Genomic DNA, 25,799 nt, shown 5'->3' on the forward strand with positions numbered 1-25,799 from the left:
CCCTGCACAGCGGCATTACGCCGCAATCACTGCCATTTGGGCGGGCCGGTCCCCGCGCTTTGCTGACCTGGGGCGCCATCTTGGGTGGGTCGAAGTAAGACTCTTCAGCTATTCGCTGAAGCCAATCACGCGGACTGGCTAGAGGCTGGACGCTGGTGTCCTACTTAATGCGGGTAGGTTGAGAGGCTCACTCTTTGTCTGGATGTCATTGTGCACATCGCGCTTCTCGGAAGAAGCTGCCTGCTAAAGGAATATTTTAAAACAACCCTTTTCTGACGTTAATTTAATTTAATTCAGTTGTATTTCCCCTGTTTTTAAAACAGTTTAGTCGTATTTCCCCTGTGTTTTAAACAGCGCAGAATTGCAGAATAATTGTAGAAATCCCCTACCTGTGTTCTAATCTCACGGATCGCTTCCCTGCACAGCGGCATTACGCCGCAATCACTGCCATTTGGGCGGGCCGGTCCCCGCGCTTTGCTGACCTTGGGCGCCATCTTGGGTGGGTCGAAGTAAGACTCTTCAGCTATTCGCTGAAGCCAATCACGCGGACTCGCTAGAGCCCTTTATAATAACATGGACACAACGCGCAGCGTGTACGCGCATCGTGGGCGCCGCAGTGACGCCGCAGTGACGCCGGAGTCACGCCAGAGTCCAGCCCGTCTGCGCTCGTCCGCGCCGAGGACGCGCTGGACGGCTGGACTCTGGACTCTGCCGATGCCACATTGCCTTTGTATCACTATTCCCGTCAGGAACTGTTGCGTCTGAAACCCTGTAGAGCAGGGTGTACGCATTCACTCGAACCACATAGTCTATCCCTTCCTTTACGCTGTGGCTGCTCTCCCATCTCCAGGCCTCCCAGCCCTCTACGCCATTCCTCTACTGGGGACGCGGGTGGCACTGGGCCTACAGCTACGATAGTAGAAGGCATTCTGGTTAATGCCCGCTCCCTTGTTAAAAACAAGATAATGTTTAGGGAAATGGTTTTAGATAGGAAACCGACCCTAGTGTTCATCACCGAAACTTGGGCCAAAGACTCATCCGGCCCTGATCTGATTGAAGCGGTCCCTGAAGGGTACTGCCTGGCTAGATCTGACAGACAGGGTCGAGTGGGAGGTGGCATAGCGATTCTTTATAAAGACCACCTTGAATGTCACACTGCACCTATTCCTGATTTTCCGGACTGTTTTCAAGCTTTTTATTTTACTATAAAAGAAGCACAGTGCCCTTTTTTCCATGGAATTTTATTATATCGACCACCAGGACCACGCACAGATTTTACTCCTAAATTTCTCCAAGTCTTGGAACCATATTTTGGTCGAGAAAACTTTTCCATTTTGGGCGATTTTAATTATCATTTAGAAAGACAGGATCTTTCCGACACCTCAGGACTTATTGAGGCTTTGGCTTCCTGTGGGCTTACGCAGCGTGTTAGTGGGGCCACCCATCGGGCAGGTCATACGCTGGATGGCATTTTTTCGAATGACCATCGTTTAACCACTAAGGACCCGGTTCATCTTTCTTGGTCCGACCACCTCGCAGTCCCATTCCATCTGGAATATCTTTCGAGTGATGGAAGTAAAAAAGGGAACCATGTAATGGTTTCGGTTAGAAATCTGAGGGACATTAATAGCCATTCTTTTGCGCCCTGGACTGCCAGCCTTTCTATTAAAGGCATAGACAATGTTCAGACTGCAGTTGGTCATTTTGAACAGGTTGTCACCGAAGCTATGAATGAGCTAGCTCCCCCACAGACCAAACGTCGAGCAAGGAAGAGACCTTCTGCTCCGTGGTTTTCCGACTCCCTTAGACTCCTCAGGCAAGAAGTGAGGAGGAAGGAGAGGCTCTGGCACTCCAGGTGGGACTTTAAGAATAAAGAAACTCACAAACTTCTTGTCTGGAAGTATAAGGCCGAGATTGTGCAGGCTAAACAAGAGTATTTTGTAACCCTGACTACTTCGCTCTCCTCCCCGAAGGAGCTTTTTAAAATTGTAGACTCTTTAGTCGACCTACAAACCCCTGATCCTGTTATTCCTTCGCAGGATTTATGTGATAGGATTGCCTCATTCTTCCATACTAAAATACTGGATATCCACCTAGCTCTTGAGGAACAAAGAGCGCGTATTAGTGTGTCTACTGTTCCGCCCCAGCCCAATGAGTCCGCTTCTGATGCTCCACCTTTGGCCACCCTGGACTCCTTCCCACCTTTAGAATTGCAGGATCTTGAAGCCCTGCTTAATAAGATCACATCCGGCTCTCCTCTGGATACTTGCCCTTTGAAGATCATCAAGCAGTGCAGGGAGTCCTTCTTACCACCACTGCTAGAAATTATGAATCTAGCAATAAGAGAAGGTACCTTCCCCTCGGAATGGAAGAAAGCAGTAATAAAACCTCTGCTAAAGAAGGCCTCCCTTGATCCGGAGGTCTTGAAAAACTTCCGTCCAATTTCGCTGCTACCCGCCCCGGCGAAGATGCTTGAGGCACACCTGAACAAGCATCTCGCTGCTTTTGTGGAAAGCTCGGGCTGTCTTGACTCTTCCCAGCATGGATTCAGGAGGGAACATAGCACCGAGTCGGCCCTCACTGTCGTGCTCGATAACATCCGCACGACAGTGGATAAAGGCCAGACCACCCTCCTGGTCCTGCTAGATCTAACTGCGGCCTTTGATACCCTCTCTCCCTCAGTTCTTTCATCTCGTCTGAGGGAGGTGGGGGTGAAAGACGCAGCTCTAGATCTTCTGATGTCCTTCCTTGTTGGGAGGGTACAAAGAGTCAAGATGGGTGAGTTTCTATCTCCATCCCGTCCTGTGCTATGTGGGGTCCCACAAGGGTCGGCTCTTAGCCCGACCCTATTTAACATCTATGTGACCCCTCTGGCCAGACTAATAAGAGCTTTCGGGATGGAGGTAGTTTCCTATGCTGATGACACCCAAATACTCGTCTCTCTCTCCCATTCAGATGTGCAGACCGCCTCCAGATTTAGATCATGCATGGAGGCGGTTGGTCACTGGATGATACAGAACTCTCTCAAACTGAATGGATAGAAGACTGAGGTGATGGTGTTTGGTGGGAACGAAAACATCTGGTCCTCCAGCTGGTGGCCTGACTCGCTTGGAGCGTGTCCTTCCCCCACTACATCCGCAAAAAATCTGGGGGTGATGATAGATCCTGCCCTGGATATGGGCAGACAGGTGAGCAGGACCATTTCCACTTGCTGGGGTCTTATCCACACCCTGCGAAGGATCAGGAAATACTTGTCTGTGCAGTCCAGAAAGCAAGTAGCGGTCGCGCTCATTGGCTCTCGCCTGGACTACTGCAATGCGCTGTATGCGGGGCTAAATAAGACCCTCCTGCAGCGCTTGCAGGTAGTCCAGAATGCCACGGCTAGATTTGTCTTGGATGTGCCCAGACGCTCATCGGCCACATTGGCTAGAGAAACTTTGCATTGGCTCCCTGTAGAGTACCGAGTACGCTTTAAGGTCTTGTGTATGATATACAGAGCCATTGCAAGAAACTGTGACTATGGAGTGGGTTCTATCATCTCCCACTACATCCCGGGAAGGAATTTGCGTTCCTCCGGGAAATTGCTTCTGTCAGTCCCTCGCGTGCGAAGAGCCAGATGGGGGGGCAGGGCTTTCTCCACCTTAGCTCCCAAATGGTGGAATGATCTCCCTCTGGACCTTAGATCCCTACCCTCCCTACAGACTTTCCGCGGTGCTTTAAAAACGCGCCTCTTTCAGAAGGCCTATGTGTAAGGATGATTGATCTGGACGACTTGATATTAATGTTAGGCGCCTTGATGCCTGCGGGTTATTGTTCTGCGCAATATAAATTTTAATCATCATCATCATCAAAGGCGAGACCTATTGGCTATGCCAATGCTTGTTATGTGATGCTGTCGCCCATCACTAAGCAAACTGCAAAGCGTCAGTAAAGTATTTCAGTGCTAGTGCTTAATTACAATTTGATGATAATAAAGGGTTCCTCATTTGCAAAATATAGACTAGAGCTGCTTTCCATCTATACATCCCTCACCGTAGATAATTACACTCCAGGCACAGATAGATATGCACTATGCTGCCTTCTGCACAGCGACAAGCATGCGCAAGGGTGAGCGAGAAGGGGAAGATGTTTGACAGACCATGTACTTATTGAGATTTTTAAATGAATGCATTTAAGCACAGACAAACATAGCCCATTGCATTGGCCTGCCGACTCTTTAACTATTTGCAGGAAGTGTCCCTGGCGCACTTGGGGCTGACAATAAGCCAGCCTGTTATCAGACCGATAGCAGAGCCAAGAGGCTGCAGACTAAATAGGGGGCAGGCAGGGTGTCCCGAACTCAAAGGCAGATAAGGGCCGGCTTCCGAGGCTGTCCTGATCAGAGTTAAAGGTTGGTGACGGAAAATCAGCCTCTGCTCCCAAGTCATTGTTATCTTTCTGGGTTATTTACAAGTCTGGCCAGCCTTTGAATGCACTAAATAAAACAAGAAAACAACTTCCTCCGTTTGGAATAGCTAGAAGTGCCCTGGGAGAACATGTTGTTTTGGGCTTCTTGGGGCCAAATGGGCTCTTTGTGGAGTGTCCTCATGAAGCCTTTTATACTGACATTTACTGCACTCTGTGTGGAGTAAATCTAGCTCACTAAAAGCTCCTGGAACCGAGAGCATGGCAGTTGATGAATGGAAGCATCGTAAACATAAACAAGAGATAAGCGGAGACTGGAAATGGGGGAGGAGGCAAACGAGAGAAAAAGAAATGCAGAAAACGTGACAATGGGAGAGTTGAGACACGCTGATGCGGTGGGAGTAAATCTAGCTCACTAAAAGCTCCTGGAACCGAGAGCATGGCAGTTGATGAATGGAAGCATCGTCAACATAAACAAGAGATAAGCGGAGACTGGAAATGGGGGAGGAGGCAAACGAGAGAAAAAGAAATGCGGAAAACGTGACAATGGGAGAGTTGAGACACGCTGATGCGGTGTAAAGGGAAAACATTTGCAAGGAGAGGTGGAATTTTTAACGGGCATCAGAAGCAAAAAAAAAGACGCTGCGAGGCAAAGAGAGAAAGGGACGCGGGACAGATAGAGAAAAGAAGAAACGGGTAAAACAAGACGGAGGGCATTGCTGTGGGGAGGGGGGAGGAGAAATGCGACACGGCGGGCAGGGGAGGGGGCTGAGTGGGGAGAGCGGCATGAGGGTGTGAAGCAGCAGGGGCCTGAGACGCGGCCGCCTTTGATGTGGTAATGCGAGGCAGGCAGGCAGGCGGCTGGTGGCATTGTGCACACGCTTTTTAGGGCTTGCGCTTGCGCAATGACCTAAAAAGCACATGCACTGCAAGAAATCGCCAGTGGAATCGCCAGTTAGGTAAACTCTCGATAAGCCCCTATATATCTCGCTCCCGCTCAATGCGCATGCACATTGAGATAGGTCGCTCGACCTAAAAAACGCTTTTACTTACCTGTTTACATGAAATGTCCCAGTGTAGTAGTATCCAGGCATCCTGCACTGGGTAAGAAAAGTAATCTGTAAAGTAATCTACTTGACATTCTACTAAAAAGCCAATACAAAGTATATGTACAATTTTTCAAAGCATTGCATTACTATTAGTTCTACTGTAATCAAATTAAAAGTATATATACAGCTGCAATACAAAGTGTTTACAAACTGTATTATTACTGCAAAGTACTTAACACTTACTTGTGCCAGGCTTGCTTGGTTCTAGGAAATAAAAATAACTAAAAGATTATTTCTATACAAACAAAATTAGTCTGAGTTCAGTCTTTGAATGTGTAACGTCATATGCTGATTGGGTTTGTACCGCAAATGCATAACACTACCCTCTGATAAAGCCTTACTTCTCGCCCACACTACCACAAATAGAGAGTAAGGTGCTTTCTACTTTTACCTCTGACTACCTTTGGGGTTCCACTGGACTCTGCGCACACTATACCTCACTTTGGTTTAGTATATAGAGCCAGCTTCCTACAATAAACTAAAGTAGAGGCTACCCGAAGAAATGGGAAAAGATTTGGGGGGGTGTAAAGCTTACCGAGGGCTGTGAGGGGGGTATTACACAGACCATGAAGGTCGCCTATCATTGGTGTTGTATCCTCTCCGTTTGACAAAAGTCAACTGTAAACTCCCTGGTCGGATCATATGTAAGACAATGGTATCACAGATGTACTGCTGTTGTTCTGTTTGCAATAAAAATATTTTTTTTTAAATCTGCAAGGATTCCTGCAAGGCAACTCTTAAATGGAGTGTTGCTCATATACCATTGTCTTTTTCACCTTAGATCCCAGAAGCCACCTTCGAGGAAGTCCTGCTTGGAGTGCTCAAGGCTGACCTGACCTCTGCATTCAGCTCTCCAGAACAGCTGCACCTATTGCTAGTTGGAATGCAGAAATTCCCTGGGGTTTTGAAGCCTAAAAAGTTGAAGAAGCTGCTTGGATCGTCTACCATTGTTACCATGGAAAATGTGCCAAAGTGAGTTGGTAAAGAGTTTGAATACATTTTTATAATAAGAACAACTAATAAGGCAATTCTGCCATACACTGTTGATGCATAATTTTCAGTTAATTTACACTGCTACAGATCTCTTGCTCTGTGTGTGCTAATAAAACAATGCTCACCCTTGAAATATTTATTTTCATGCCATTTAATATAGATGCTTTTTCCATTCTGTAAGCAATCACATATTTCTTTTTGTGAACAATTTCTAAATAAATAAAAAAAACATTTCCGTTGAATTATTATTTGGATAGTAAAAACGCAGGAAAGGACTACATATAACATTATATATTTGTTTGAATACGGTCTGTAACTCTTGCTGCTGCCGTTTGTATATTTGCTGTTTGATAATAGTATATTTGTTGTGCGAGGCAACCCTCTAGTCTCAGTCACTAAATGATTGAAAGAGTGGATTTCAAACAGAATCGTCTTAGAGTTAGTTTATGTAGAGGCGTCTCTTTTACTTTCTTATAGGTGTTCCTTTGAATTTGCTGTAAAGCCTATTTTTCTCGCTGCATTGTGTGCTAGGAATGTGGAGTGGCTATTATCTGAGGCTATTATCTGACAGGAGTAGGGAACATCAAGGGGGCATAGTGTGTTATCTTCTTGCTGAGCTGTGGATTAGGCAAAAGGTACTGAACTCAACCTGGGGTCATTGTATTAGGGCCAATGGAGAGATGTAAGGCAGGAGGAGTGGATTCCCATCACTTCTGTTGTGAATCTGTCAGCTGTGTTGTGGGGGTTTGGATATTTAATTTTTTGTAAGTCTGGCATATGGTGACTTGGTGTTGCTGAGGAAGCAGCTGGATTGAGAAAGATGAGGATGCGTCAGAAAAACAGTTGCACAGGTGGGATGTGCTCACTAATATACTTTCAGTGCAGTTTTGAGTCTGTTCACCCCAAGATGATCAGGAAAGCCTGTTCTAAAAGAACATGCAATTGAACAAGGAGCATCTCAAATACAAGGATCTACATGTGCATCACCTTTGCCTGTATGAGTGCGAGGACAGTGTGAATGGAGCTGTACTACTGCATGCAGTGAGGAGTGCATGGTGGTGGGTAGCATGTAGTTGGGTCCGTAGAGTCATCATTTACATCACAATGTTTATGTATTCCCCCAGATGTGCATCATATATGCTTTTATAATTTAAGCCACAGTGGTATGTATAAAATGGACAGCCCCAATCGCAAGATTTTTCAACCGGTTTAAAGTCCGATTATAACCTGGATTTCTTGCATGGAATATTAGCAACTGTATCAGTAGACTAGATTTGTGCATTGGTGTGATACATGGGGATATTTGTTGTTGCTGAGGAACACGTGTGTTGTTGGTGTCTAGTTTGAGAGAGGTTCTTGACATTGTGTTTGTTGACTGGCCAGACCATATTGCTTTGTTAGAAAGGCATCCAACGTGTAGAATTGCTTTGCTACAGTCATGGCACCACCATTAAAAGGAACACGCCTTGCTGTTCTTGACAGCTTTTGTGATGCTGCATCAAATGAGGGCAGTGTAACCGTTGTATTTGAAAACTGGAGAATTGTTGTAACCCCTCCTAAATTTTGTGACAAGAATGGCTCTAAATTACACAGCACATGATGACGTGCATGGTATTGGTATTTCCCTGGGAAGTCGAAATTTAAAAACTTTAGTAACCTGTTGCATTTGCCATGGTAGATATTTTGATCCCTAAATCACACAGTTATTAGCAAAAAAGCTCCTACCCCGTGATATTTGTTCCATAAATTCACTCTTTATTTCAAGCCTCACATGTTTATTTATTTACTTATTTGAGTAGTAGCGCCAGCTCAACCAGGTTTCTGTAGCACTGTACAATACAATAAATCAGGCCAAATCAATTAATTGTTAAAACACTGTATCAAATCATATATCTGAGGGAAATTTTGGCAAGGACAAATAAAGACATCACCACCTAATCATTGAAGCATCTGGTCAATATAGTATAGCAAATCAATGCAGCCATCTAACATTTGGGCCAGTATTTTGTCATATAAGGATCAAGTGGATCGACACTTGGTACTACATGGGGTAAAGAGAGATAATCATGAAAGAATGGGCTACATCTAGAAATGATGAAAATTATGTTACCTTTTTTAAACCATACAAATGAATAAACAAGAATCTGCTTCAAAGTTAAACCATGTACATGTTTGTAGGTAGTGTGTTCTCTTTAGGTGCAGGTGTTAGGAAAACAAGATTGTGACATGGAAATCAAGAAGAAATTCCTATGATTTTTAGAAATGTTAAATATTTATTGAACGCTATAACACTGCATCTCTTTTCTGCGTTTTCAGATTGGTTGAACTTTTGAAAACTGCAGCAGACTCTGTTAAGAAGGATCGGAACTTGCCTGCTGTGGGACTCGACCTCCTGCGTGTCTCTCTGAAAGAGGATGCGTTCGATCTGTTCTGGAGTGAAGCGGTGGAGAATGGTCTGCTCAAGGTCCAGTCAGGCCCCTGCAGGTTAGCGGAAATGCATCTTTCTCTTGTATTGATATTGAAATTGATAATTTTGTAGAGTGCTTGATTGTCCGAAGGTGCTAGATTCCGCTTGTTGATACCAGAAAAGAACACGCATTTGCAATGCAATCGGTCTTGCATTTGTGAAAGTAAGAGCTATTGGTGATGTAAATTATAATGTGTCTTATTTTTGTTTTTTTGTTTGCAGTTGTGTTCATATTTGCATAGCACTATTGCTATTCGTAGCTTGACTACACAAAGATGAGTAAATGTGCAGTAGAATATCTCATACAGAAGCATCTTAAACAAATTATCCCTTCATTTAAGTTCAATATTGTAGCCATTCCATCCTCTACTGTGTAGCAGTTTCCTAACAGCTGCCTGTTTGCAAGTTTATACAGATGAAGCTCCTAGACTGGATTATATTTTTCATTCAAACCTCTTTTAAACCTTACGGGCCGAGAGGGACTGCTTTTAGGAGAGCTTGGTAGATGGAACCAAGGTGCAGGCGAGGGAAGCGACAATAGCTGCCATCAAATAACTCCACAGCTTCCGAAGTGGGAGGGCGGAGAGAGAACAGGAGCAGCCTGTTGGGAATTTACCACTTATTTTTTTCTTCTTCACTGTTTTGCTTTGTGTTGCAATATCTACTTGCATTCCAAGGAGGGAATTATACATGCTTCTTTTGGTTGCAACCTTACCATTGGGACATGAGTATAGTTTTTGGCCAATATTTGCAAGAATGTACGCAGCAATCCAAAATGTCCAGATATAGTACGACGGTATCGTTGAGGACGGGAGAGCATGTCAGCCTTTCCTGTGAAATAACACCTGTTTTAAAGAATGCTGGTTCAAAATGTTAATGAAAAAGAAAAGCCTTACCTCAATCTTCCTAGTTAACACAAGGCAAACAGCAGATATACGCCTCTTGCCCCCACCCAACACATGTTCCGCTACTGAGTCCCTGTAGTTTAAAGCAAGCTGTGTGTGTGGGGAGGGCATGTTAAACATGCAGACTATTAAATTAAATCCCCACCTCCAGCGAAGCTTGCCATGGGGTGGCGATCATCGGGGAGACACACGCACGCACGCCCGCACTCTCTCTCTCTTTCTCTCTTGTGAAATCGCAGCTGTAAATAAAATGTAAGCTGCAGTTATATGCCTTTTGTCCTCACCCAACACATAGTTCACTACTGAGTCCCATAGTTTAAAGTGAGCGATGGGGGGTGGGGGGGGGTATATAGGGAATCTTAAACATGGGGGGGGTGAAGGGAATCTTAAACGTGAATTGAAATAAATCCCCACCTCCAGTGAGGAGAGCAATTGCACAATGTTGCTACAGCACAATGGAGAGCTCCTGAGTCTGCAATATGGCATTTGGTTGTCTGCCCCAGCGTGCAGCAAAGAGCAGTCTACTGTGTAAACTTGGGCCTGTGTATGCACCACCTCCAGCGATGCTTACCATGGGGTGGCGATCATCGGACACACACATGGACACATGCTCTCTCTCGCCCTCCCCCTCGACCAAGTAAGTAGGTTAATTTTAGGCAACATTTGCATTGTTAAAACGCAGATGTAAATAAAATGTAAGGAGCACTTATATGCCTTTTGCCCTCACCCAACACATATTTCACTACAGAGTCCCTATAGTAAAAAGTGAGGGGGTGGGGGGTAAATGGAATATTAAACATGGGGGGGGGGGGGTTGTGAATTGAATCTTAAACATAAAGTGAATTGAAACAAATCCCCACCTCCAGTGAGGAGAGCGATTGCACAATTGTTGCTACAGCACAATGGAGAGCTCATGAGTCTGTAATATGGCATTTGTTTGTCTGCCCCAGCGTGCAGACGAGCATTCTACTGTGAAAACTTGGGCATGTGTAGGCATCACTCCATGTCTCGCCTTGCCATGGGGGGGGGGGACTCACACTTTTTTTTTTTTTTATGTTGCTTGCATCTGGAGAGTAGAGTAAGTAGGGAGTTTTAGGCTACAGTTGTGTTGTTAAAATGTAAACAAAGGGGTCAGACGCGACGATAAAGCACTGCTGTGTCGGGCTGGATATAAAAGAGGCGTGCGCCATTGCTATGCGCTCGCACCGCATATCATGCCTCCTTCTGCATTAAGTAAATAGTTCTTCTTTAACTGCTAATGAAAGTTTGCGAGTAAGGACACATATTAGAGGGACCGTCCATATGGACGGTAACATCTGGAGAGAGGGAGGTACTAAGGAGGGACTGCTAAGACTATTGACAAATCAAAGGAAGAGGGTGGTACAAGGGCGGAGGTTAATGCCCATATCCTGAGTACAGCATGTCTCGAAGAGACCGCACAAGCGCTGCCTAGGCTAGACCTAAAAAAGGGCCCACAAACAGGACGAAGAAGGATGTACTAAAGGGGCAGTGAAAATGAAAAGAGCTAGGTCAGAATTGCAGTAAGATGTGTTGTGCTTTGAAGTACAAAGTCCGCTTCTTCCACAGTTTATAAGTAGAAACGATAAGACTTATGCCACCCCAGGAAGCTTTTCTGATTTTGGGTAATACCATCAATTTGGGGGAAGAAGAGCGAATAGTTCTTTTAGGCATATACTGAGTTTCTTTCTCAAATAGTTAGTGCTGGTATTGTGAATTATATTATGCGCCAGGAGAGCTCCTTAAAGGCGACTCTTTTTCTGACTGGTTGCCAGTTAGCTCCTCAATAGTTGGAAAACTGATGTATATTTTGGGATCTTCATAAGGCAGGCCACTGCATTTTGGTATATCTGCAATTTATTTAACTGCCTTTGTTGGATGCCTATATATAGGCCATTGCAGTAGTCGATCCTGTAAAGAACTAAGGAGATAAATACTGTTTTTTGAACACCGTACAGGATGATAGGGAGGATCTTTTTCAGTTTTCTTAATAAATAGTAGCAAGAGCATGTAACTTGATTAATCCGTTCTGAGAAAGTAAGATTCCTATCAAAGATTACTCCCAGATCCCTGACTTTTGTGACTAGGTGGGGGCTGGTGAGGGTGTTAGGGGGGGAGAGTAAGGGACCAAAGTCTGGAGGCCACCACTTTGAATCCCAGAATGCATTATCCTTTCCAAAAAGAACCTCTGTATTCTCTGAGTTTAACTTGAGACAATTGTCCCCCATCCAGCCTACTACCTCTCGCATACAACTACTGAAGCGTTTGGCAACCTCACTAGGTTCACATGAGACCAGGACTGCAATGTATTTGTCATCCGCATAAGAAACTGTGGTAGAGCCAAAGGATCTGATAAATTTGGCCAGAGGTGCCATATAAATATTACAAAGGGCAGGGCTCAGAGAGAATCCCTGCGGGACTCAGCATTGTACAGTGAAAAATTCAGATGTAAAGTCGCCAAATGCCACTGATTGTTCTCTGTGAGAAAAGATGTAAAAAAGTCAAATGATCTTCCTGCTGATACTTACACTTTCTAGTCGTTCAATGAGCACCGAGTGACAAACGGTATCAAATGCAACAGAAAGATCCACAAGGATCAGTGCCACTTTTCCTTTGCTGTCCATGATCATTCCAAGTTCTTCAGAAGCTGTGTCTAGTGCCGACTCTGTGCTATGTTTTTTCATAAAATCGTACTGTGCATTATCTAATATTCATTCTCATCCAGAAAGGATGAGAGTTCAAAGTTTAGATGTTTCATCCAGGATCTTGGCTGTTATGGGAAGACAGGAGCTAGGTCTATAAATGTAACCTCATAAGGGTAGAGTGAATGTTTTTTTTATCTAGAAAATAATGGAGGCTTTCTTTCGATCAGTGGGGCAAATTCCTGCGTGGATGATCGCATTTAAGAGCTTAGTAAAATAAGCCGAGACTGTACTTGTTGCCGTATGCAGGATTTTTGGTGGACAAGGATCTGAAGGGGTGCCTGATCTAGTGGAATCTATGAGTATCCTAATTTATTTCCTCATTAAGAGAAGGGAACTCTCAGAGGGTACCATGCAAGTGATGTGTGCCCTCCAAACTAGAATTCAAAGACTTTGTATTCTGGATGGGATAGAATTTGCAGTATATTTCCTTGACCTTTTCTTGAAAGAAGGCTGTTCTCTTGTTGCACCGAACTTGACCGTGTATCAAACTGTTTGGAGTATTTGAACTAGAGAGCATTTTAACTGTTTTGAAAAATTCTTTGGCTGAGTTTTTGGCCAGTTTGATTTTCTCGGTGAAGTAGTTTGATTATTTATGATGTTTTTATGTTCTTGAGTATATTGTTCGGACTTGTTTTTTTCTACATGTAGGAAACTGGGCTTTTGTTGCAGTACCCCCCACCCCAACCACTTTTTGTCTAGTATTTGATGCAACTTTGACTGAAGTGTACTCTGTTCCTGCTAACCAGGTCCCCAGTTCCAGTGTTATTTCCCTAAAAAGGTTAAATTGTTTTCTCCAATTGACAAAACCTTTAGCACCCCCTGTAAGTCCCTATTAAATGGTCCCCTGGTACCTAGGACCTGAGGTACTAAAGAGAGTCTCTAAGGGCAGCAGCACAAATTGGCCCAGAGAGGGCAGACCAAACAGTCATTGTGCACTTAGGAGTGGGCAAACCACTCATCCCCTGCCCTGCCCACTCACCCACTCGCCCTCAAAGCAGCAGGAAGCAGTATAAAATGATGATAACGCAAAGTTATTATCATTTGATGTTTCTGCTTCGAACTGCTTAGAAGCAGTGGGGCGAACGCTCCTCTGCCATAGCGGAGGAGCCGCCACTGTATCTGTTGTCAGGAAAGTGTAGGAGGGATAGGCTTCCGACACTGAATGAGGTAGATGAGGGTCTCTTATGATCTCAGAGGGCTTTGGAGTCACCACTGAGGAATACAGTATCGTTTTCAGGGAGACTCAGAAAACCCAGTCAGTCCTGAGTTGATTTAGTAGACTTTTCTGTGAAAACACTAGGTGGTTGGTTAAAAGGAAGCAATGTGCATTATTATGATGGATTTTATAATTTAATTATGAAAGAGCATCTGTTAAGTATTTGTGTACATGAGCAGTTGCATCAAGACCACCTGGTGTAGGAAGCTGGCACTTTATGTGATATACCAGTAATTGGTTATATTGAGTAAAGGGTCCAGAGATTCCCCCAGAATTGTACGGCGCTCAATGTAAACCAGAAGTGCTCTATTTGTGGTAGTGTGGTTGAGCAGTCTGAGGTCTAACACAGAGGAGTGTGACATTTGTTATATACTCATTAATTAATAAATGACGCAAAAGGCGATCCACACCAATTTTATAAAAATAAGCTTCATTCAAGACTCCTTTTAAGACCAAGAAATAAGTCAAAATGTAAGGATGGTTTTCATAAGAAATAGTTTTCCCTTCAAAAATTGGACACAAAGCAATTTTCAGTTGAGCAATGTTAGCCTTTTGGAGGAAAACAAGAATGCAGTTTTGCATGTAAGTATACAAATTAGTCTTGGTTTTCAGGATGAAGAATCGGCACCAGTTCAGGGTCATGTAAGTAGCAAATCTCCACCTCCAGCAGAGGTGGCTGGGTGCAGGGTTCAAATTCGGAATCTGGAGCCAATGTTCTCCAATGGAGCAAGGGGGTAATTGAAGAGATGCTGCTCACAGGTCAGTAAATCGATTTGGCAGTCCAGTATCCACGGGTTAAGATGAGCACAGGGGATGGGGGACACCAAGCCACACCAAACTGACACCTTCAGTGGCACAGCGGCGGCCAGGTGCAAAGTGCCAACACAGTGTGGGACACGCAATACAAACCAATGGGGGAGGTCAGTTTTAAAGAAAGGCTGCAGGCTTATGGCAGGGGGCTGAATGAATAAAACCCACAGCTTCCCAGGTAAGTAGAAATACTAGGGGACATAGGGACACTGTTGGTCGCTGACTTCCCAAGACCCAGGGGCTTTGGGTGCACAGGTGTCCTCAGGCGTCTGTAAAGGTAAAGTCTTACCAGGCAGGTCACGGTCGGGGGGAGTCTTCGAGTTGAAACTGCATGCGTTGAGGTGGAGTCCGGCAGGGGTTCAGCCCATGGTGAACTCTTGCTCAGAAGCGCTGGGGAACCTTCACAGAACCGATGTGCCATTTGAACTCTGGCCTTGAGCATCAGGTGCAGAGGTGGGTCTGGCGGTGGTTTTGCGGTTCCTCAGGACAGAGTTGTTCATTCATTAAAGATGGTTTCTTCTAGACCGGTCCGCTGTTGACGGGAGATCTTAATCTTTGTCGAAGGCAGGCAATCCCCCCAAGGCTTTGGAGGTCGCTGGGATGCAGGGTGGGTCGTCTTTTGGCACCGGCTCGTTGAGGGCTGCAGACAGGCCGGTAGGGCTGGGGCCAAGTCAGTTGGTGTCTGCAGTCTTCTCTGCTGGTGCAACACTGTAGTGTCAGGTTCTTCTTGGGTCATGCCTCACCCCTCCCCCGTTGAGGGCGGGGGAAGGCATAGCCCTAGCCCTGATTGGGTAACTCCCACTATCTTCAAGATGGTGGGCACTGAGAAATGTACTTCACTTTGCCTCCTGCACCTGAAGGATTGAGTTGGCGAAGGGGGGGGGTGGGCACCTCCTATTCTTAATCTGTTTTCCCGCTGGTTCTCGATTAAAAGTGGGGGTTTCAATCAGGGGATGTCATCTGCTGCTAGCAGCAGAGGCTGGGGCTGCATTATAAAATCAGCATGGCCTTTTAAGTTCCCTTTTGAGAACTGTGCTCATCTTGGGGGAAGAGGTGTAACACCTCCGCCCAAGATGTGCTTTATTTCCTGCCTCGGAGAGCAAGGGGCTTTCGACCCCGGGGTCCAGAAACTTGTCTGGAGTTGGCAGGCTGCCTAAAGCCAGTCTGAGACCACACTAGGGTTGGTAGGTTTTTAGGGGGCAGCTCTGAGGTGACCCTGGGTACATGTTTCAATAAATACAACACTAGAATCAGTCAGGATTTATTGAGAGGTACCAAAAACTCCAGGGTTCAGTAAAACCATCATGGTGCAGAGTTGTTGAGTTTCCAGCCCATGTATTCTCTATGGCTTCACTGGAACATAGAATATTAAGAATAGACTTAAATATTGGTGGGGCGTAGCTACTCCTGCAGATATGCCCACACCTTAGATATAGTGCACCCTGACTTAGGGCTTGTAAGGCCTGTAGAGGGGTGACTTACGTATACCTTAGGTAGTTCTGCTTGGCATGGCACACAGACAGTGTGCCATGTCGATGTTGTTCTTTCTCGGCACCAAGGCATGTAGGCTGCAGTGGCAGTTTGCATGGCCTTGGTGAGGTGACCCTACGGGGACCCCTTCAATCCCAATGCACAGGTACCAGGCTACCATTTACTAGGGACTTACTAGGGGGTCTGAAGTGCCACTCATGGTACAGTTTTTAGGAAAGGAGCTTTTGCACATGGGGACCTGGTGGGCAGGGACCCGGTGCACTTGCAATCAAAACCACATAATTTTCCAGACAAATCATGTCAAACCAGGCACTTCCTCACACCTGGGGCCCGTCTCTCTCTAACAGTTGGGGAAGAAGGCTGATCATTGGGTAAAAACAAGAGGGTCCAAATCTAGGCATGATGGGGGTGACCAAAAAAAGGGGTGTAAGAAAGTAGCTCTGTATATACTGGACCAAAGTAAGGTACAGTGTGTAAAGAGTCCACAGTCCCCAGAGGTTTGGCAGAGGCTAAAGTTAGATATAACTTTACTCTTTAAAGTGGTAGCTTGGTTGAGCAGTAAGGCAGCATCAGAGAACAGTGTAAAGCATTTGTTGTACACACTCAGTCAGCAAATGGTCTCAAACACTCAAGAACTGAACTCTAGGCCAATTGTTTTGTATCAAAATATATAGTTTTTTTTTAGAACCAACAATAGGTATCAAAATATACTTTCTCAGTATGAGTTACTTTAGTTAAATACTTTTCAAATAGGCAATATACTTTTGATTACAATAGTTATATGAAATACATTACTTTATGGATTACTTTTCTAACCACAGGACTGGATCCTACATTCAGTCCTCGGACATCTCCTGTAAACAATTGAGTAAAAGCGTTTTGGTTACTGTTGTGATTTTTAAGGAATATTATTGTATTTTAAAAGTTGACACTTAGAAACTTTTTCACATAGAATCATCAATGTTATCCTATGGGAGGAAATTCAATTAGCAGGTAAGTAGTGTTATCGTTACTTTTTCTTACTCCGTGTTGGATCCTGGATCCAGCACTGGTGCATCTCCTGTAAACAATTGAAAGAATGTGTTTAGGTCATACAGGCGATTTTTAAGGAATATTTGTAAGCTTAAAAAATTGACAGAAACTTTTCTGGTGAAAACCAGACAATGGATTCCTATGGAGGAATATTGAGGTAACAGTAAATCACGGTTATAGTTACTTTTCAGGTTCAGTGCTGGGCTGAAAGATACAAAAGGGGGTGGTGATGGACGGAGCATCTGAACCAATCAAACACTCACACCCATCACCGTTCTTTAGCCCACTCTGCCACCCCAGTTCAGACATGGCAATATGCAAATCAGTCTGACCCTGTGCCTCATGGGAACAGTCCAGCCCGAACTGCCAAGCCATGCCTTCCCTGGACCGGAAACAAGCTTCCGAGGACCGGTTTCTGGCATTTCAGCCGTCTTCAGCCCGGCTTGCTTGAATCCAGTGGCAAAGTGAGCAAGGGACTCACGTCTGAGCATACCCTGCCAACTTATGGCGAACAAAGTGGTACAAAAGGGGGGTGGTGATGGACGGAGCATCTGAACCAATCAAACACTCGCACCCAGTCAACAGATCTGGGTTTAATCCATCACCGTTCTTTAGCCCACTTTGCCACCCCAGTTCAGACATGGCCATATGCAAATCAGTCTGACCCTGTGCCTCATGGGAACAGTCCAGCCCGAACTGCCAAGCCAGGCCTTCCCTGGACCGGAAACAAGCTTCCGAGGACCGGTTTCTGGCATTTCAGCCGTCTTCAGCCCGGCTTGCTTGAATCCAGTGGCAAAGTGAGCAAGGGACTCACGTCTGAGCATACCCTGCCAACTTATGGCGAACAAAGTGGTACAAAAGGGGGTGGTGATGGACGGAGCATCTGAACCAATCAAACACTCACACCCAGTCAACAGATCTGGGTTTAATCCATCACCGTTCTTTAGCCCACTCTGCCACGCCAGTTCAGACATCGCCATATGCAAATCAGTCTGACCTTGTGCCTAATGAGAACAGTCCAGCCCGAACTGCCAAGCCATGCCTTCCCTGGACCGGAAACAAGCTTCCGGTTTCTGGCATTTCAGCCGTCTTCAGCCCGGCTTGCTTGAATCCAGTGGCAAAGTGAGCAAGGGACTCGCGTCTGAGCATACCCTGCCAACTGAAAGATACAGCACTGGGATCTCTCCTGCTAACAGGTGAATAATTCGGGAATTCGTTGTTCGGCTGATTTTTAGTGAATATTTTAAAGTTTCAAAACTCCACACTTAAAAGAATTTCCAAGTGAAACCAGTCAATGTTACCCTATGGAAGAAAAGTGAGTAATCGGCTTTTGGGTAAGTACTCGACTGGCAGTGTTAAGGTTCTGGGCATAGACTCAGAGGTCTCCCAGGGTCAGGTAGGTGCAGATGTTACACCTTCAGCGGCACAGGGGCAGCCGGGTGCAGAGAGATTAGGTCCAATATTATCCTATTGGAGGCAAGAGGGCCTTTGGTTGGTGGCTGCTGGCAAGCTGGCCACGCGGTGGGTGTGGGAGCTTGGCTCCTGGTCACTTGTTCAGGACAAATGAGGAAGTAGATTAGGACAGAAGTTGCACTCCCTGGGGCACTCGGGCGACTGGGTACAGGGTGCTTTTGAGCCTTCGGGCGCTCAGTGTTATTCAATGGGGAAGCTGGAAGTTGAACAAAGGCTGCAGGCTCGGGACAGGAGATTCTTCAGGAGCGACCACCACTTCGAGAGGTAAGTTGGGATTTTGGAGGATAGGTAGGCACCCAGGAGTTGGGCACAGGGGGCCGTGGGGCGCCGGGTGCAGGGGTGTCTTTTGACGTCAGGAAATCTTACTCTCTGCTTGTCGTGGTTGGAGGGGGTCCCTTGTTGTGAGACTGCAGGCGTCGTCAGGGTCGTCGAGGAGGGTCCTTGGGCACTGTATTCGTGGTCACAATCGCCAGGGGGACGTCCTTGTGGTCTTTGTTCACTCAGGCATAGGCATGGCTCGGCGAGCGCAGAGTGTGCTGGATTTGCGGTTCCTGGCTGGCACCAGGGGTGTTGCTGTTTGAGCAGAACCACTGCTCATGGGAGTCCCAGTCTTTTAGATGATCAAGGCAGGCTGGTCCTCCGGAGTTTTCGAGGTTGCTGTCTGCAGGAGACGCCGGGGTTTAGCAGTAGCAGGTTCAAGGATCAACAGGCCTGTAGGGCTGTGGCCAAGTCAGTTGGTGTCGTCCTCTTGTTAGCAGCTGCACCGCGGGTCTTCTTCTTCTTGGTTTTCTTGCTTGTTTCAAATCGGGATCTGAGGAAGGGAGGTTCAAGGTGCCCCTAAATGCTAAATTTAGGGGCATTACAGGTAGGGCAAGGGCAGGAACCAATGGGTCCCTGTCCTGGGGTGAAGACACCCCCTATCCTTCTACTCTCCTGTGGGAGGGGGGGCAGGGACTTAGCTCTGATTGGGTAGGGCTCCCCATCCTCAAGATGGCGGTAGCCCGGAGTTGTGCTTCACCTCGCCTCCCCCACCTGAGGGGTGGAGTTGGCACTGGCTGACACACCCCCTTTCCACACTTTGGGTTTCTCGCCTGTCTTCCCACCAGAGTGGGGGTCAGAACCGGTGGGGGCCAGTTGCTGAGTACAGCAATTGGCCTGGGGAAGCTCACAAAAGGTGGCATGCCTTTGAAGCTTCCCTTGCCCATCATGGGGGAGGAGGCTTGGCACCTCGTCCTAGGATGTGCATTGTTTCAGGCCCCCCGAGAGCGGCAAGCTCTCGACCCAGGGTTCCAGAAACCTGTCTGGTGGTTGCAGCTTCGGTAGCCACGCAGTCAGGACACTGGGAGTTGGTTAGGTTTCAGGGGGCATCTCTAAGATGCCCTCTGTAGTGCATTTGGCATTAAATCCCACGCTGACATCAGTGTGGGGGTTAATGTGCTGAGAAGTTTGATATCAAACTTGTCAGTCTTCAGTGTAGCCATTATGGTGCTGTGGAGTTCGTAATGACAATCTCCCAGCACCATATACTCTTAATGGTAACACTGCACTTACAGTGCCCAGCGCCTGCTGCAGTGACGCGATGCTGATGGGTCTCGAACCTCTTTCTCCGGCTGCACTCGACCACTCCATGTCCAGAATCCGCGCTTCACAGGACACCGCTGAGATCCTCCCGATGGGTACCCACCAGCAGAGGGCCACCACAGCTGGCGACGTGACTCTGGCCGACGAAGCAGGACCAGCAAAGGCGTTCGCCAGAACAGCACGAGATATAAAGCACCCCTGCAGGCAGCGGGAACCAGCACAGCGGCGACCGTCAGAGCCACCAAAGGCGGAGGCAACTCGTTGGGCAACCAGGGATCAAACCTGGGGTGGTTGACTTGCATGTAGAGGGGCAGAGCCGTCCAGTATCGCGCGGCAAGAAATACAGAAGAAGCGTTGTTAAGGTAAGCGCAGGAAGGCTTCAATAATGCTTGTAGCGTTAAGGGCCCTGGCATATTGATGCGGCAGCTGTGAATAACTTACTTGTATGGCTCAGATGCCTTGCCTATTCCTAGATAGATGCAGAAACACCGATTATAGAGTAGCCGTGAGTCGGTGCACATAGTGTCCGGGGCCAGCTCTTCTCGGTCTATCGGCGTCCTTAAAGGCGAGGACGAAAACCTCGACTGGTATAATATATCTGCGTGGCTTATTGCTGCCACCCCCATGCATGTAGAGCTGCCTGCAGCCCACGATGGAACGAGAAGCTTGATTAGCGGACGGGTCTGTGGCGCCTGGCTAGAGCAGGCGGCAATTAGAAAAAACAAGCGCTCGCCGTTTAAGTGAAAGCGCGGTGCAAAAATAAACACGCTGCGCCCTGTATGCTTTTTGGACGCCCCAACCGGACTGAATCTCAAGGCTTGTTTATATAACATACCTCCTTGAGTGAAGTAATTGCTTCACGACTGCCGTGAAGCAGGCGATCCAGTCCGGATGGGCCGGACCAAAAGCCGAAAGGGAGGCAACGCAAACAGCTCATTTCCAATGGCAGCCCACCGTTTAGCATAAACGGTGACGCTAGCTAATGGAAATGAGGGGCAGGGCTTTAAGCCCCATTCTGAAATCCTCTCACAATATCTCTCGCCAACAAGCAGCACATGGCTGCAACGCTAGGGGAGACCTAAAAATGGCATTCCCTTCAAAAGGAGGCACACCACAGGGAAGAGGATCGCAGTATCGCCTATTGAACAGTCACAAAACTGCATGTGCTGACTGTGCGTGGGCATTCAGGAAATAAACAAAGGGCCTGGAATGCAAGGTTTCTGGAATGCGAAATGCGGGACTGCAGGGCGACAGGGATTGATAAACAACAGCGAACCCGAGCAAGAGAACTCTTGCAGATCCAAGTGCAAACAGTACAGCACTGAATACCACAATGCTAATCAGTTACCCAGCAAGTAAGCCATTATTCAAATTTCGCATGCCACACGTAGTTTCACACTTCCTGTACATTCTCGAAATGCTTGGCTCATAGTTACATTAATCAGCAAACATAAACCGCTCCCATGCCCTTACTCTTTGCAGGCTCGAAATCATCCTGGTTCAACACCTTCCATACTTCAGTTGACTACAGGTTGTAGCTGCCAGCTCACTCACCATGAAACTGTGTAATGCAGTAAAAGTCAACTCTAATCTTGGTGTCTCCAGAATATGAATAAGGAGACCGCATACATTTGAAAGTGTAAAATGCCCCTCACAGTGAGTAAACCGCAGGCCGTCTGGTAGAAAAGACACTGGTGGGGCTTCCAGGGCTTTTTCCTTTTTTTTAATACGGTCTTCCTCTCTTCTACTAGTAGACTTTGCTCCTTCTTTTACTCTTTGCACTTCTTTTCATTTTGACTTAACGTTTTTACTCACAGGTAAGTTCTCCTATCGTCACCATTGTTGCAATCAATAAAAGATTGTTTGTAGGCAGGTCACATAGGTTTGCAGGTTACAGATGCAATATAAATGTAATATCAATGCCCCAGCAGGAGCAGCCTCCTGCTACTCAGCGTGCTCCATCCACCTGATCACTCAGGCAGACATACACATTCTGTGACATCTCACATACACAAGCTGAGCAACTGGGATCATGGCAACTAGGGAGATGCTGCATTATACCGAATTCAGGATATAACACCTGGCTTTTCAATTAGCCAACATACCAAACACAGGACTAAACAGTGTGCTTTACAGATACTCGTAATAGTACACTTAGCATTTCAAGCAGGTTGAGAATAGGTTTTAAACCATTAATACTTACAATAACCCTAGTCTTCTCTTGCGCATCAACTACTTTGTTGTGCTTGCAGTTGCATTATCCAGTTCTTAGATTCTTTTAAGTCTTGATGTACAAGTTCTCACTCAAGCTTTCTAGACTAGGAATAGCTCTAAAACTTTGTCTGCTGAATGCAATGACTAATTTGTTGTGAGTCTTTGAGATATGTTTAGAAACAATAGCAAGCCGACCCTGATTACCTCTACTGTAGTTGAGGCAACAAACACTATACCAAATACCCAATTCTTTTACCATTAAAAGAATCAATTATATCTTTCCAAGCTCAGAAAAAGCTGTCTAATAACTAGTGGGTTGATCTTCAGCAAAGAGTTTCCTAATTACACTGTATTCATGGTCTTTTCAGTAAAACCTACAGAAATCACAAAAGCGCTCTTACCAAAGGAGATTGGTTCGATCTCAGGGGCTCAGTTGGTCACACTTGCTAACTGAGACGATTTGGGTACAGAGATGTGACGGCAGCTAACACGCTTTTCAACTTACCATGGTTGTTAATTGAACCACTGTCGGGTACCGAGTGTTCGTATTTGGAACCCGGTTGCAATTACATATCTTCAATTTTGAACTACTCAATTTGTTACTAGCTTATTCTGCTGATACGCTTATTCACCTGCGGAAGGTTTGCTACATACCGGGTGACCTTTCCCCCCTACACTACGTGCCGCATTTCTAACCCTGATATACAGTTTTTCGATCTTGGCCTTGAAAAAGTCCTTGTGTAGGACGAAACACGTGTTGGTGATCTCTACTTATTGCTGGGAATACCTGTTTTATGAAAAATGAAAGAATAAAGATTGAAGAAAAACAAATAAGTGGACTATATATTTTTGAACCCCCTGCTCTGACAAAGACTTATGTTGATATCATTTTGTCATTGATTCTCTCTCTTTGAATAACTCTAGAACTAATAGAGTCTGATATTTTTTGAGATTGGCAGGGCCTTTAACTTATGCCCTAACGGTTATGATTACATGCTTATATGAGTGCTGACAATAATTTCTCAAAATTTTGTTTGATTTCATGTGTACCACTGCTGTGTACACTAACGGCACCTTAAGGTGGTAGGTGCCTTGAGATTTTCTAGCACCCTTCTTGGTTACTTTTTCGATATAATACATATTGTTGGATGTGTACTTAATTTGGAGATACTACACTTGTTTTGTAGAGTGTGTGCGGACGTTTCCCTGTTGGGAACACTACCACCTGTATCTTTTTTTGTGTACACTTGCTAGACTGTCCTGGAAAAAGTCGCAAATATCTATCTTTCCTTCCCTGCCCAAACCAAAACAGGGTCTGAGTTTGTTGAAGCTACGGGGGAAGCTAGGGGACAGTATGGCTTAGTTAACCTCACTACCCCCCCTCTGCAGATCGGTAAAGTCTAGCTCCCCGAGGGATCCTGCACCACCCAAACGGCTCGTTGAAAGCCTGGTGATCCTGGAGCCCTATATTAGGCATCTGCTGGATGTATCTTTTAGGACTCGCACTGTACCCATAGGGTGGAAACAGGCGGTAGTACTCCCCCCTACAAAAGAAGCCGAACATCAGTTTCGAGAAACTGGAGAACCTCCGCCCCATATCTAGCGCTTAGAGACCGGCGGTGATAGGCGCTATATAAACAATCTCTAACATAACATAACATAACATCACTCCTACCCTATATGGCCAAAGTAGCGGAGAAGGTCGTGAATATCCAGCTGATGGAATTTGTGGAGGAGGCGGCCCTCCTTCATGCCACTCAGTTTGGATTCCAGCCTCGACACTCCACTGAGTCGGCCCTACTTATGGCAGTCGAGACCATTAGACAGGGGGAGGATGAGGGCCAAACCATGGCCCTGATTCTGCTGGACCTAAGCGCAGCTTTCGACACTGTAGCGCATACCACCTTGCTGCAGTGTCTGAATGAAGGCGGGATCTCAGGCGCTGCACTGAAATGGATCCAGTCCTTCCTGGCAGATAGGGGTTTTCAGGTTAGGCAGGGGGACTGATATTCCAGAGTGGTCAATTTGGGTCAGGGCGTTCCTCCGGGTTCGTCCCTCAGGCCAACCCTATTCAACCTGTATGTTTCCCTGGTGGCTACCATTGTGGAGGGCCATGGGCTGCGCATAGTGTCCTATGCTGATGACACGCAGCTAGTCATCTCCCTATCGCGCGCGCCGAGTCTTGCTGCGGACAGTTTCAGAGATTGCATGCAGGAGCTTGCAGCCTGGATGTCCTCCAACTGCCTGAGGCTGAACGGCAGCAAGACAGAGGTGCTCGTGGTGGGGGGGGGGCCCTTCTGTGTGGAATTCAGCATGGTGGCCACCCTGTCTGGGGTTGGCACCGATACCTTGTCAGGAAGCCAAAAATCTTGGTATCTGGCTTGATACTGACATGACATTTAGGCCTCAGATTAACAGAGTGGTGGGGTGTGCTTTGGTGTCCTGAAGGGCCTGCGGAAGGTTCTTGAGCTCCTACCCACGGAGGCCTGAAGGACGCTGGTGCATGCCCTGGTAACAGCACGATTGGACTATGGCAATTTCCTCTACCTGGGGGCCACAGAAAGGAGCCTTGACCGTCTCCAGGTGTTACAGAACGCTGCGGCCCGCCTGGTCTTGAGGTTGCCTAGGAGATCGGCCTCGAAGGCAGCGCTCCGAGCTCTTCATTGGCTGCCGGTGAGGAGTCGAATGGAGTTCAAGGCTCTGTGTACGTGCCACCGCATCCTGGGCGGTAAGGCACCGGTGCCATTACAAGACCTTGTTACCCGCTATGAGCTGCCCCGAGCATTGAGATCTGCTGGCTCTGGGTTACTGAAGATCCCCAGAGTGAGAAAGGCTCGCATGGGGGGCAGGTCTTTCAGGTTCCTGGCTGCAAAAAGCTGGAATAAACTCCCGCTGGAACTGCGCCTAGAACCTTCAGAGTCCAGATTTAGGGGCAGACTTAAAACTCATCTTTTTGTTTGATAGACTGGTGCTGTGTCAAGTTGCGAGGGTTCTGCCGTTGCCACCCACCATAGCGCGGAGACACGCCATTGAGCGTATTCGGGCGCTTTATAAACCTGCCTATTATTATTATTATTATTATTATTATTATTATTATTATTATGTCCTCTGATAGCATTGCTTAGTAGTAAACCAACTGGTAATCGAAAACGAATGTGTCCACACCAATAATGATTCTGCACACCTGCAACTGTGTCAGCTTGTACAGTGGTCAGAAAACAGTTAATGAAAATGACACCAACATTTGACCAACACTTCCTCATGATTTACAGCCAGTTCACCTTGTCACTGAGGCACCTCTGGTGTATTGACGTGGCCTGAGCCATAACACAGTGCTAGAAATGTCTTCCTTTTTTATAAGTGTATCTTGTGAGAGGTCTG

General features: G+C 46.4%; 1 protein-coding gene across 2 annotated transcripts in view; it reads left to right on the forward strand.

The window, feature by feature from the left end:
• The window catches only part of MYBBP1A (MYB binding protein 1a), a 678,288-nt gene that overhangs the window by 127,775 nt on the left and 524,714 nt on the right, over positions 1 to 25,799 (forward strand). For both annotated transcript variants that reach the window (XM_078679447.1, XM_078679448.1), the window contains exons 6-7: positions 6,295 to 6,485; positions 8,823 to 8,990. In XM_078679447.1, coding sequence (XP_078535573.1) covers positions 6,295 to 6,485; positions 8,823 to 8,990 — 359 coding nt within the window. The remainder of the gene's footprint in view (positions 1 to 6,294; positions 6,486 to 8,822; positions 8,991 to 25,799) is intronic.

This window comes from Lissotriton helveticus, chromosome 3_1 (genome assembly GCF_964261635.1).
Source record: "Lissotriton helveticus chromosome 3_1, aLisHel1.1, whole genome shotgun sequence".
NCBI lineage: Eukaryota > Metazoa > Chordata > Amphibia > Caudata > Salamandridae > Lissotriton > Lissotriton helveticus.